The sequence below is a fragment of the Mauremys reevesii genome, linkage group 10, assembly GCF_016161935.1.
Source record: "Mauremys reevesii isolate NIE-2019 linkage group 10, ASM1616193v1, whole genome shotgun sequence".
NCBI classification, from domain to species: domain Eukaryota; kingdom Metazoa; phylum Chordata; order Testudines; family Geoemydidae; genus Mauremys; species Mauremys reevesii.
In genome coordinates, this window is record NC_052632.1 from 66085315 (window position 1) to 66099657 (window position 14343).

Below are 14343 nucleotides of genomic sequence, written 5' to 3' on the forward strand. Positions count from 1 at the left end.
GGGAAAGTCAAACTGAAAATCTTGTTATTTTCAGCCCAAATTCCTTACCCTTGAATCAGAGGCATTTTACTTTGATCATACTAGGTCTCTGTCCCTCTAGTTGTTTGGGTTATAACAAACAGCACTGAAGCTTGAAAGCATACAGCTCATCAACTACCATTTCCCTCAACAGGGATTTTAACAGTTTGGAGCCTTCCTCCTCCTTCAGTCCACCAAAATACAGAGAGTTCATAGCCTATTTCGCCTTTTATCACTTGTTTCCTTCAAATCATAATCATCCCATTCTCTTCTTCAATAATCCAGTTTTTGTTTATGTCTGCATTTCCTGCAAAGACATCCTGCTTTGGCCTTCCTTTAAGGCTTTACACTGTTTCCAGCTGTGTAGCTAGTGCCTCAGACCCTTGGCAACAGCTGAAGTGTGAGAGATCTTATTTTCTAATTGGGATGAGACTTAAGCTTTGTGAAAAACAATCACGGTGTGTCAAGCCAATCTCTCACTTTTGTTCACTTTTTTCATTTTACGTTCCTAGTACAGTTTTAGACAGGCCAGCAGAATTTCCGCCTAGAACTGCTCAACACAAGTCATAAAAACATCTATATTCATAAAGGAATAGTTTGCAAGAACAAGCTGTAGTATTGTAAATGCTTCCAAAAAAAACCCATTCATCATAATTTGTGACACATGCAGTGTATTTGTATTTATTTTAATTAAATAATGTTATTTTCTCTTCAGAAATGCCTTGTTTGCAAATGGTTACTCTCTGTTTTATCATCAATGATAAATGATGCTTTGTTTATAACATTGATCTGTTTCTCAGCTAAAGTCATAGTATCCTGAAGGTTTATTCACTAGACCAAGTCAAGTTTGCCACCAAAGCAGGTACATGAAAAATAGCTTGCAGGGAAATGGGGGAGAGGGGTGGGTAGGGTAGGAAAGGGAAGACAACCAATCTATCTACTTCACAATTAGAGCTCATTCAGACTTTTTTTTTTTGCTTTTACTTATGTGTATTTTGGGTTTTTTTGGTCCCTATTATTTTCCTACGCCCAAGTCTGTGATCACAAGTTTTCAGCAAAAAAGTTACCAGGATATTGTAGTGATAACAAACAGAAGAGTCAAAAGTCACAGGATGGACATGGAACCAAAATACATTTTCCATGTTTAGGGAAACAATGAGCAATTCTAAACACAGACATTGCCATATAGTTACAGACTACTGAGCCACCTACTCTGAAGCTACAAAGGAAGGTGAAAATCCCACAAAAGGAACCTGGCCACTTGTGTACCAGTCACGACTGAAGTTTTAGCAAGGTAAATTTTGAGGAGAGTGTTGGAAAAATCAAGGTACAAATGAAAAAAGTTACAAATTTGTGTTAGTCAGACTATTTTTTAAACCCACTGCATGTTTCCAAGTTTAACCCCAACTTCTTGTGAGGTTCCAAACAGCAAATCTTTCAGGAAATGTGTCATACGATAGAGCAAAAGAATCCCCCAGCTTTCCTGGGAATTTCCTCACCCCAAAAGTCCATTTGTCTTGTTCTACACGTTGTGTCTGAGGCTCTACTCTGTATTGATCTCCCATGCAGCACCAGGGGACAATTTCTGCAGTTCTTAAAGTTTGTTCATCTGGCCTCTGAGGTTCATCTGTGTTTGTACAGTACCCTGCACAAACAAGACTGGGGCCTATAAGTACTACCATATTATATATGTGAATGATGGTCAAATAATGGAATACTTTCTGGTGAAAATGTACAGTAGAAAATGTGTCTTTCATCAACAAATTGCAAAGTTTTTTTTGGTCAGCTCCAATATGTTTTAACAACTATTTACCATTACATCTAAACAAAGCACACACAACTTGTTCATCCACCGTTTTCTGACTTCTCTACCTATCTGGCCACTGGGAAGTTTTCCAAGAGGAGCAGCAAGTTTTAAGCCAGGGAAAACAAGATTTTATCACATAAAAGAGTGCAGGGCTTTCACCATGCAAAAACAACAACAAAAGAAAACAAGGTATGCAAAAGGAGGAGTGTGGAGTAAGACTCTCCATATCGATCTAATTTTTTTTACATATATAATGGAAAGATTTCAGAAGGGTTTGGGAATAGTCTTGTGCTTATAATTAAGCACAAGCTTAATTCTTTACAGGATCTGAGCATTACTCTCCTAAACTTCATCTATTCTGAAAAAAAGCAACCCACACTGTGTTAACACATTATTAAACATGATTTTGAACCTAATGTGGGTACAGATGGTTATGTTTAAAAATGAACTAACTGGTCCTGGTTAATCATAGGGTCCTCCATAAGGAGTTAACTTAGATAATTTTTTCACATCTTAGCTCATACTTTTTCTAACATGGTGCTTTCTCTCAGTAGAGACAAGTCCTGAGGTTAAAAACAAATACAGAAGAAACTCTAACCATCTTTATGGCAGCCTTTAACATTTAACCCCAAAACTATGTTTTTTATGGTTCTACTGTGGCAGCATAATAAATAAGGTAAAAAGAAGTTTTCTATTAGTTTGGCAGTAGTGTAGGATATTGACTTTACAAGATGTGAAGAACACTCCTGTCATAATGTGGCACATTCTTTAAATAACTGCATAGTTTACTATGCAGTCAACTAGCCTTAGGCAGAACGTAGATGGCATTATGAACTACTAACTGTAATTAAACCTCACTCAAGCAGTTTGAATCCTTTAGAACCAGGATCAAGTGTTGTAATTTTTGTTGGCACCTTGGAATAAATATGTTGAGCTCTCCAGGCCTACCATATAACCTTCACAATATTACTCTCAGATTTTAAAATATAGTCAAATTGTGTGAAATGAACACTTAGCAATCACCACAAATATATGTTTTGGCTTTCACTACCTTACTCACCTAGCTGATACCCAAACAAGCTATAAAACTGAAGTATCAAAGTTACTGTGTTGTGTATACAGTATATGTTATGTAGCAGTAGAAAAACTGCCTACACTTTTCTTAACCACATGTAAAATATATAATATTCTTAATAAAGTTATGCAAAAACTGGTGATAAATATCAATGAATGATATGAAGACATCTGGTTAAACATGTAATACAATTACTCCCTTGTGACTTGTAGAACAGGTCTCCTGCTACCATTCATGCACTTGCTGTATTTCAGTGGTGTACCATGCTACCATGAGTGTTACTCTGTAGTAGTTTTCTAGAGCAGTGATTTTCAAACTTTTTTCCTGGTGACCCAGTTGACGAAAATTGTTGATGCCTGTGACCCAATGGAGCTGGGGATGGGGGGTTTGAGATATGTGAGGGGCTCAGGGCTGGGGTAGAGGGTTGGGGTGCTGTGGTGAGTGAGGGCTGTGGGGTGGGGCTGGGAATGAGGGGTTCAAGGTGTGAAAGGGGGCTCTGGGCTGGGACAGGGGATTGGGGTGTGGGAGGGGGGTCAGAGCTCTGGGTGCCGGCTCTGGGGTGGGGCTGGTGATGAGGGGTTTGGGGTGCAGGAGGGTGCTCTGGGTTTCAGGGGGGCCTCAGGGCTGTGGCAGGGGGTTAAGGTAGAGGAGGGGGTCAGGGCTCTGGTCTGGGGGTGCAGGCTCTGGGGTGGGGCCAGGGATGAAGGGTTTGGGGTGCAGGAAGGGGCTCCACATTTGGGGGGGATCAGGGCTGGGGCAGGGGATTGGGGTGTGGGGTTACCTCAGGTGGCTCCCGGTCAGTGGCGCAGCACAGGTGCAAAGGCAAGCTACCTACCTGTCCTGGCACCGCAGACCACACTACGCCCCGGAAGCAGCCAGCAGCAGGCCCAGCTCCTAGGCGGAGGCGCGCAAGCAGCTCCGCACAGCTCTTGCCCGCAGACACCGTGTTCCCCCCCAGCTCGGGGTGGGAGCAGCATGCAGAGCCCTGTGCCATCCCCCCTCTTGTGCCCCAGGAGCCAGACCTGCTGCTGGCCACTTCCGAGGCGCAGCGCAGTGTCGGAACAGGTAGGGACTAGCCTGCCTTAGCCAGGCAGCACCGTTGATAGGACTTTTAACAGCCCGGTAGGCAGTGCTGACCAGAGCTGCTGCGATCCAGTCCCTTCCATTCCAGAATTGGGTCATGATCACAGTTTGAAAACCACTGGTCTAGAACAGGGGTTCTCAACCTTTTTCTTTCTGAGCCCACCTCCCTCAACATGCTATAAAAATCTCCACGGCCCACCTGTGCCACAACTGTTTTTCTGCATACCCAGTAGATTAAAAGCCAGGGCTGGCATTAGGGGGTAGCAAATGGAGAAACTGCCTGTGGCCCCACACCACATAGAGCTCCACAAAGCTAAGTTTGGCTTCAACCCCATGCGGCTTGGGCTTCAGCTTTCTGCCCTGAGCCCCAGCGAGTCTAATGCTGGCCCGGCTTTCTGGTTTATTTTGGTTAACCCACTTAAAGACTGTGACAGAGGGCACAGAATTTTCTTAACAGTGACCTGTGGGCTTTACAGGGTTCACACTTGTGTGTTCAGTGTGTAGGACAGCAGAACAGAAAGCACGAAAAGGAAAAAAACATCACATCAAGTGCACAAGGAGAAAGGGATTAACTAACATTCCCACCACTATCCTGTTCTTCAAGACCAACATTCTCAGGAAATAAGCTTCACCTCTTTTTAAGTGCACACACAGATATATTCCCAAAGGGGGAAGAATAGTGAAAGGTATCTCAAAACATAAGTAGATTCACAAGTGTTTTGAGCTCTAAGAAGCATGGCTGGAAACTGTTTTTTGTTTTGTCTGTGACTCAATGCTTCGTGACATGAACTGACTGTCATACCAAAGTTGTTTGCAATGGCACTGGACTCAGGATATTTGAGAGACCAGTGCATTTTGGGGTTTCTTACATGATCTCCAGGTAGGTTTCCTGATATTTTCCATTGGTTTGTGGGAGTATGAGATGATTTCTTGTTTGAGGTGGTCCCTTCTAGAGCAGTGGTTCTCAACCAGGAGCATGTGTATCTATGGATGTATGCAGAGGTCTTCCAGGGGGGTACATCAATGCATCTAGATATTTGCCTAGTTTTACAACAGGCTATATAAAAACCATTAGTAAAGCCAGTATAAACTAAAATTTTATACAGACAATGACTTGTTTATACTGCTCTATGTACTATACACTGAAATGTAAAAGTATATTTATATTCCAATTGATTTATTTTATAATTATATGGTAAAACTGAGAAAGTAAATAATTTCTCAGTAATAGTGGGCTGTGACATTTTTGTATTTTTATGTCTGATTTTGTAAACAAGTAGTTTTTACGTGAGGTTAAACTTGGGGTACACAAGACAAATCAGATTCCTGAAAAGGGTACAGTAGTTTGGAAAGGTTGAGAGCCATTGTTCTAGAGTACGCTTGAACTCACTCACTCACCCTTTCTCCATTGAGAAGACTGGGTAGCTCTGGGAAACCATAAAGGGCCCTGTGTCATCAGATCATCTGACACACAGAACAACAAAACACCGAACAACAGTCACCCAATTAATCCCCTCTTCTTCAAACAGACATTGTTGAGGGGAGAATGAAAGATGAGCCCTGGCTTCTTGCTTGTAAATACATTATTTAATTTATATTTAGTTACAGGGAGGCAATGGGGGAGGGGGGAATCCTCACCCTCCTTTCTCCCCATCCTTCACCATAAACCTGCACACCCTGGCTCCGGACGCTCCATGGCTTCTCAGCCAAGGAGGGGATGTCTGTGGCTTGCAAGATAATCCTGTAAAAACGGTAGGACTCTCCGCCCCCCCAATCTACCAAGCACTTTCACTGCTCATTGAGTGCCTCTTAGCAGGGCAGTATATCCCCCGTGGGGGGATAAGCTCTTCACTAGCAAAACATTACCCCGCCCCCCAGCCTCCCTTCCCTGTCCCCTCTTGTATCAGCCCGGTCCCCATCTCCCTTCCCTCCTTGTGTCAGCCCCCTTTGTGTCAGCCCGGCTCCCCCACCTGCCTCCGCTCACCCCGTCTCAGGCCGGCCCCAGTCTCCCTTCCCCCTTGTATCAGCCCCCCCGGCCTAGGCACCCCCTTGCCCCTTCACACTAGACACACCCTCAAGGCTTCTCCCCCTCGTCCCTCAGCGCCCCCTTGCGTCGGCGCCCCCAGCCACACCCCGTGCCCCCTCCCGCACCCACGGACCTTCTCCAGGGAGCTCTCCATGGCCAGGCGAGTTCTTGGGTGCGACTCCTCCCCTCCGGGCACTTCCGGCTTCTCGGCCGGCCAGCCGGCTCCACGCTGGCAGCGCTGACGAGACCAGCTGAGGGAAAAGGGAGGGAACGCGCTCGCCGAGGGGACGGAGGGGACAGGGCCTTCCAAGCACCCGTAGTCGTCTGTGACAGACGTGGGATGTACCAATCTGGGAGAATACAGGGGCGGAACAAAAGGCAGACCGGGCAGCCGCGCTTCAATGGACCCGGAAACAAGCTGCTATGCCAGCAGGCTAAATGCGGGAAGAACTGACCTCCGTCTTCAACACCAAAAGTAACCCCTTCACTTCTAATTGTCTCCCCCCCTCTTTTTAGACAATGGAACATTCCAGAGGCGAGCGGCGCCGAAGAGAGGATGCCTGAGCATGCGCAACGCTTCTGCAGTGCACCGTGCCCAGGACCGGGCTGGTGGCGGGGCTGCTGCTGGGCAGGCAGCGCCCCCTAAAAGCTCTAGAGCGCCCCGTGGAGCTGCCGGTTCGAATCTAGCCCCGGCAGGGAGGGTGGTCGTAGCAGTAGCAGTGGCAGTGCGACTAACGGGGCGAAGGGCTGCTGGGATTCTCGTGAATCCCTCCGAGACTGAGGGGCGGCTGCTGGTCGGGAGACAGGTATTTGTATCGCCCCGGCGCCCAGCCCACGGGAGCCTGCACGGAACCTGTTGCTACTGAGAGGGGTGTGTGTGTGTAATGAATTTGTCAGTGCACAAACTGTCATTGCCGCAGTCGGCATTAATCTGTACCATCCTTGCTATTCCCAGAGGATGCCAGGATTAATCTAATTCAGGGGGCAACCTATGGCCCGCATGCCAAAAGCAGCACATGAGCTGATTTGCAGTGGCACTCACACTGCCCGGGTCCTGGCCACCAGTCCAGGGGGGGCTCTGCATTTTAATTTAATTTTAAATGAATCTTCTTAAACATTTTAAAAACCTTATTTACTTTACATACAACAATAGTTTAGTTATATATTATAGACTTAGAGAAAGAGCCCTAAAAATGTTAAAATGTTTTACTGGCGTGCAAAACCTTAAATTAGAGTGACTAAATGAAGACTCGGCACACAACTTCTGAAAGATTGCCGACCCCTGCTCTAATTAGTTTAACGATGGAGTTTGATAGATTTATAAAGTGGATTATAGGGGGTCGCCTGCAATAACAAGGAAATGGGCTCAGTGACCCAGGTGATCTTTTCTAGTCTTATGTACCTATGATTAAATGGGAAACAAGACACTGAACTATCCCTCTCAACTGCAGATGGTTACCTCCTGTCCATATTTTGCCCCACATTGCCTGGGGAAGGTGACACTTGCTGTCCATGCATCAGATCCTCTGGAGCAGTTAATCCAGCATTTAGCAAAAGTAATCATAATATTCAAAGCTTGTGCAGATAATGTCAAGTGCTAGATCAAAGTAGCGCATTTAGAATTGTTTAAATTGAAATAATAACTTAATCCAAAAAAAAGAAGAGATTTGTCCCATAGGCTGAAAGCATTGTCTCTAGCAGATTTTTATCAAACTTTTAAAAGCTTGAATTCTTTTCTTTAAAGTCATTAAGTACAGAAATGTGTCTAGGTTTTATGCTATGCTCTACTGTTTTTTTGAAAGAGAACATTTATTGTAATTTAAAAGGACACTATTGAATAACTTTATAATGGATTTTAGTTTTATATTTTAAAATTTGTTGTTTGTACCCAATTCTGTGATTTGTAGGCTAAACTTCCATTGACTTCAAAGGTCGTTTTGGATGGCAAGGAATACAGGATTGATCCCTCAGTGCCTGGTCCTGAGTTCATATTCCAGGCACTCAATTCTTATGAGGATCTGGCCTGATCCTACAATATTTAGGCATCTGTTTAATTTTACACACTCTGAATATTCCCATTGAAGTCAGTGGGAAAATCACATGTGTGAATCTTTGCAAAATTGGGCTGTGGTTTGCAACATACTTTTTGAAAGCTGAAGATATTTCCCATCCTTAGGGGTCTACCTACTTGGATTCCTTTACAATTGGTGCCTCTATTATTCTATTCTCTCTTAAAATTTGGCAACATTGATTTTTCTCTCTCTCTAATGTCAATGAAGCTGAAATTAACATGGTTGTAACTGTATCATGAACAACAAAACATTTTCATTTCCTAGCTTATGTATTTTATTATGCAAGAACTAGGAGCTGTTTTAAGCCCTACATACACTAATCTTTAAACAGACACTGGGAACCATGTTTAAAGTAATTTCATAAACATATTTCCATCTAAATGGAATACATTTTAAAACATGGTTCTAATATGGTTGGTTGCCATCTGTGCAGCCTATCCAGTGTTTAGAAACTAACTCTGTTAAACCCCAGTGTGGATGGGCCCATAATATGGGCCCCTAGGTACTATGATAATATAAATATAAATGATAATTATATAACAATAACATATTAGCAGCTTTCTTTCCGTCAATGTATCCCCCCCCATTCTCCTACCTGACTAGTGCTTCCACAACTGCCAGCATGAGAGAGAATGTTGTTGAGGGTGCTCATAATATTGTCAAAAGACCAAAACAAGACAACCTCCTTTTCAGAAGATTATTATTATGGATTTTGGGAAACAAACTGTATTTTATAAAATAATGTTTTGTCATTAGCCTTTAAGAAAACCTTGGTTGTCTTATCAAATTTCTCAGTGCCTCCTACATCTATGTGCTACACTGGTCCCTGAAACTGCTGCAGATCAAGACATCTGCATTTTCAGGTGCACTGGGATTACCAAAGGATGTCAGCACAACACTCAAATTAACTGGCCTGATGCTGTTCTAGATTTGCCATTTACTACACTTGGAGAAAGATTAGGCCCAATGTTTGCATGTTAACTGTTGATTCTGGAATATAAACAATTTTCCCCCAAATAGAATTAAAGCCAGTGCGGGATTGTGCATTACATTATTTGTTACAATTTTGTATTTCTTTGTATTTATTTATTTATCTATCACAAGGGGGTTACTATGCTAGACACTGTATAAACACATAGTAAGAGAAAGTCCCTGTTCCAAAGAGTTTGCAATCTAAATTGACAAGACAAAGTGTGGAGAAAGGAAATATATTATTCCTTTTTTACAGACAGAGAACATGAAAGAATTAAATGGGTAAATTTTCAAAGGTGCTGAGTCTAGGGCAGAAGAGACTGGGATTAGTAGCATAATGATCTCCCGTGATTCACACATTCTATGAAGTTACGAGTTTTATTATTCAGGCAGCATAAAAGTCTCTGTTTTCCCCCCAGATGTGTTTGCTTATATTTTCCCCAGTTAAACCTCATGTTATGTTCTGTGCATGTGTCTAATCTCTCTAGACCAGTGATTCTCAGCCCGCGGCCCAATCAGCACACAGCTACGGCCCGTGTGACATCCTCAGGGACATACAGGTAGTATGTGTGTGTGTATATGTGTGTGTGTATATGTATGTGTGTATATATATATATATATATATATATATATATATATATATATATAGTGTGTGGATGCTGCTCACATAATACATAGAGAGCTGCATATACAATCGACAGTGGTAAATAGGTTGAGAACCGCTGCTCTAGATCCTTTTATATTATTCATCTCAATTTAGTATAATCTACAAATATCATCAATAGTATGCTATTAATTCCTACTTCCATACAATTAAGATCTTAAATAAGACCATACCTAATTGCGATCCCTGTTCCCTACACAATATTTTTACCCTAAATGCAATATATTGCGGTCTGTCATTTTTCTTTCTCTGTGGCATTTTTAGCCAGATTTTGGCCTAAAAACCTTCCCAAGCCTATTTGAATTATTTTTTCTAGGAATGTTTCTGATACAGTCTAAAATGTATTAATAATATCCAAATATATGGCATGTAGATGTACTATCTCCTCCTTCACCCACTAATTCTGCAGATCTCTCAGAAAAGACAAGCAGATTTGTCTGATTCCAGTAGTGCCCAAAGCAGTCTGCAGGTGGGATCTACAGATGTCTTCTCAGCACCTAGAACTTGTCTGTCCTTTGGCTGTAGAGATTACAGATTTAAATACTGGGCCAAACTTTTAAGGGACAAACACAATCCCCCCCCCCCTTTTTTAGCCTTTATAACCCTAAAAGATATATAATTTGACTGGATAACAGGTGTCCTTTTCAATAGATTTGTCAGGCTCTCAACCTACATCAGCAATATACAGGTAATGTGCATCTGTTTCATAGGTATTCTAATCTTTATTGGATTTTCCTTTGAAATGATTTCGCCAGATGCTGGTATAATCTCCTACACATATGAGTTATTTAACATGAGTTATTAAATTATACTCATTTCAATGGAAATGTGGCCTCTGTGGAATGAGTTAGCAGTCTTAGCCCTGGTCTACACTACGAGTTTAGGTTGAATTTAGCAGCGTTACATCGATTTAACCCTGCATCCGTCCACACGACAAAGCCGTTTTTTTTGACATAAAGGGCTCTTAAAATCGATTTCTGTACTTCTCCCCCGATGAGGGGATTAGTGCTGAAATCGACCTTGCCAGGTCGAATTTGGGGTAGTGTGGTCACAATTTGACAGTATTGGCCTCCAGGAGCTATCCCACAGTGCTCCATTGTGACCACTCTGGCCAGCGCTCTCAACTCAGATGCAGTGGCCAGGTAGACAGGAAAAGGCCCCCAAACTTTTGAATCTCATTTCTTGTTTGGCTAGTGTGGCAATCTGCAGGTGAGTGCAGATCTCATCATCACAGGTGGCCATGATAGAGTCCCGGAATCACAAAAGAGTCCCAGCATGGACTGAATGGGAGGTATGGGATCTGATCGCTGTATGGGGAGATGAATCCATGCTATCAGAACTCCGTTCCAAAAGATGAAATGCCCAAACATTTGAAAAAATCTCCAAGAGTGTCAAGGTTCCTTCCCCACTCTGAACTTTAGGATACAGACGTAGGGACCTGCATGAGAACCTCTAAGCTTAATTACCAGCTTAGATCTGGTTTTACTGCCACCACCCAAATCCTTTAAGAGTTATTTGGGAAACTCTATCTTCCCCTCAGACTATTTCCCTCCCAGTAGCCTTGAGAGACTTCACCACCAAGTTCCTGGTGGACACAGATACAAACCCCTGGATCTTAAAACAAGGGGAAATTAACCATTCCCCCTCCTTTCCCCCCACCAATTCCTAGTGAGCGCAGATCCAACCTCCTTGGATCTTAAAACAAGGAAAAATCAATCAGGTTCTTAGAAAGAAAGGTTAAAAATCATCTCTGTAAAATCAGGATGGAAAATAACTTCACAGGGTAATTAGATTCATAGAGCCCAGAGGAACCCCCTCTAGCCTTAGGTTCAAAGTTACAGCAAACAGAGGTAAATCCTCTTAGCAAAAAGGAAAATTTACAAGTTGAGAAAACAAAGATAAAACTAACATGCCTTGCCTGGCCGTTTACAAGTTTGAAATATGAGAGATTGGTTTAGAAAGATTTGGAGAGCATGGATTGATGTCTGGTCCCTCTTAGCCCCAAGAGCAAACAACCCCAAAAACAAAGAGCACACAAACAAAAGCCTCCCCCCCCAAAAAAAGATTTGAAAGTATCTTGTCCCCTTATTGGTCCTTTAGGTCAGGTGTCAGCCAGGTTACCTGAGCTTCTTAACCCTTTACAGGTAAAAGGATTTTGGTGTCTCTGGCCAGGAGGGATTTTATAATATTGTACACAGGAGGGCTGGTCCCTTCCCTTTATAGTTATGACAGTGTCAGAGTCCTGGAAAGCACAATATGAATGCGAGGACAGGTGGTGGGCTGAAGATAATAAGTGGCGGGCTGAAGATGATAGGTGGCATCAGGTTGGTGACAGAAGGCAAGAGGCAATGCTGAGGCTACTGGAGGAACAAACTGATATGCTCCGGCGTATGGTTGAGGTTCAGGAAAGGCAGCATGAGCACAGACCACCACTACAGCACCTGTGTAAACAACCGCCCTCCTCCCCAAGTTCCATAGCCTCCTCACCCAGATGCCCAAGAACGTGGTGACGGGGTCTCTGGGCACCCAACCACTCCACCCCAAAGGACTGCCCAAGCAACAGAAAGCTGGCATTCAATAAGTTTTAAAGTGCAGTGTGGCCTTGTCCTTCCCTCTTCCCCCACCCCACCAGGTGCTTCCCTCCTCCTCCACCCCTCCCGGGCTACCTTGGCAGTTATCCCCCTATTTGTGTGATTAATAAATAAAGAATGCATGAATGTGAAGCAACAATGACTTTATTGTCTCTGCAAGTAGTGATTGAAGGTGGGAGGGGAGGGTGGTTAGCTTACAGGGAAGTAGAGTGAACCGAGGTGGGGGGTCATAAAGGAGAAACAAACAGAACTTTCCCACCGTAGCCTGGCCAGTCATGAAACTGGTTTTCAAAGCTTCTCTGATGCGCACCGTGCCCTCCTGTACTCGGCTAACCACCCTGGTTTCTGGCTGCGCGTATTCAGTGGCCCGCCATAAATGTCTCCCCCTTACTCTCACAGATATTGTGGAGTGCACAGCAAGCATTTATAAGGATGGGAATATTGGTTTTGCTGAGGTCTGAGTGAGTCAGTAAACTGCACCAGCGTGCTTTTAAACGTCCAAATGCACATTCTACCACCATTCTGCACTTGCTCAGCCTATAGTTGAACAGCTCCTGACTACTGTCCAGGCTGCATGAGCCATGGCATTAAGGGGTAGGCTGGGTCCCCAAGGATAACTATAGGCATTTCAACATCCCCCAACGGTTATTTTCTGGTCTGGGAAGAAAGTCTCTTGCTGCAGCTTTTGAAACAGACCAGAGTTCCTGAAGATGCGAGTGTCATGTACCTTTCCCGGCCATCCCATGTTGATGTTGGTGAAACGTCCCCTGTGATCCACCAGTGCTTGCAGCACCATTGAAAAATACCCCTTTCAGTTTATGTACTCGCTGGCTTGGTGCTCCGGTGTCAAGATAGGGATATGGGTTCTGTCTATCGCCCCACCACAGTTAGGGAATCCCATTGCAGCAAAGCCATCCACTATGACTGCACATTTCCCAGAGTCACTACCCTTGATAGCAGCAGCTCTTTGATTGTGTTGGCTACGTGGATCACAGCAGTCCCCACAGTAGATTTGCTCACTCCAAATTGATGCCTAACTGACTGGTAGCTGTCTGGCGTTGCAAGCTTCCACAGGGCTATCGCCACTCGCTTGTGATCTCTGAGGGCTGCTCTCATCTTGGTATTCTTGCACTTCAGAGCAGGGGAAAGCAAGTCACAACATTCTATGAAAGTGCCCTTATGCATCCGAAAGTCTTGCAGCCACTGAGAATTGTCCCAGACATGCAACACTATGTGGTTCCACCAGTCTGTGCTTGTTTCCTGGGTCCAGAATCGGCATTCCCCAGCATGAACCTGCCCCATTAACACCATGATGTCCACATTGCTGGGGCTCGTACTTTGAGAGAAGTCTGTCCATGTCCTCATCGCTCTCGTCACCGTGCTGCCATTGCCTCCCTCGCCTGGTTTTGTTTTGCAGGTTCTGGTTCTGCATATACTGCAGGATAATGTGCATGGTGTTTACAGTGCTCATAATTGTGGTGGTGATCTGAGCAGGCTCCATGCTATGGTGTCTGTGCTGAAAAAAGGTGTGAAACGATTGTCTGCTGTTGCTCTGATGGAGGGAGGGGTGACTTGGCTTACAGAGAATTAAAATCAACAAAGGGAGTGGGTTTGCATCACAGATAAACACAAACAACTGTCAGACAGAATGGCCCCCTCAAGGATTGCACTCAAAACCCTGGGTTTAGCAGGCCAGTGCTTAAATCACTGAGCTATCCCTCTCCTCACTATTCAGAGAGGGGGAAGCAAATGAATACAAAACAAATCTGGTCTCTTGTTTTGATCCACTCCATCTCTCTTATATATCTTCGACTGGCAGTACGGTGCAGTATGGTGCAGTACGACTGCTAGCCATCCTCGTCTCCTGGCTGCTCGACAGAAGACAGTGCAGTACAACTGCAGGTAGGACTGAATCTCCATGAGATGAAACTTAAAAAGCGAATGACCGGGAGTCACTCCTATTTATGTCCAGGTGCCGAGGTCTGCCAAGAGCATCCATGTCTGCCCAGGCACCCCGACCAAACTCACCGAGGTT

The 14343-nt window shown here is 44.1% G+C and overlaps 1 protein-coding gene across 3 annotated transcripts in view; it reads right to left on the minus strand.

Moving 5' to 3' along the window:
• PDXDC1 (pyridoxal dependent decarboxylase domain containing 1) overlaps positions 1–6379 on the minus strand; it is a 47174-nt gene extending 40795 nt beyond the window's left edge. Inside the window, exon 1 of one of the 3 annotated variants that reach the window (XM_039492552.1) lies at positions 6143–6366. In XM_039492552.1, coding sequence (XP_039348486.1) covers positions 6143–6163 — 21 coding nt within the window. In that variant the 5' untranslated portion in view covers positions 6164–6366. Of the gene's footprint in view, positions 1–6142 lie in introns of all 3 variants that reach the window. The other 2 variants (XM_039492555.1, XM_039492556.1) reach the window with 2 other exon arrangements.
• Positions 6380–14343: the final 7964 nt, after the last annotated feature.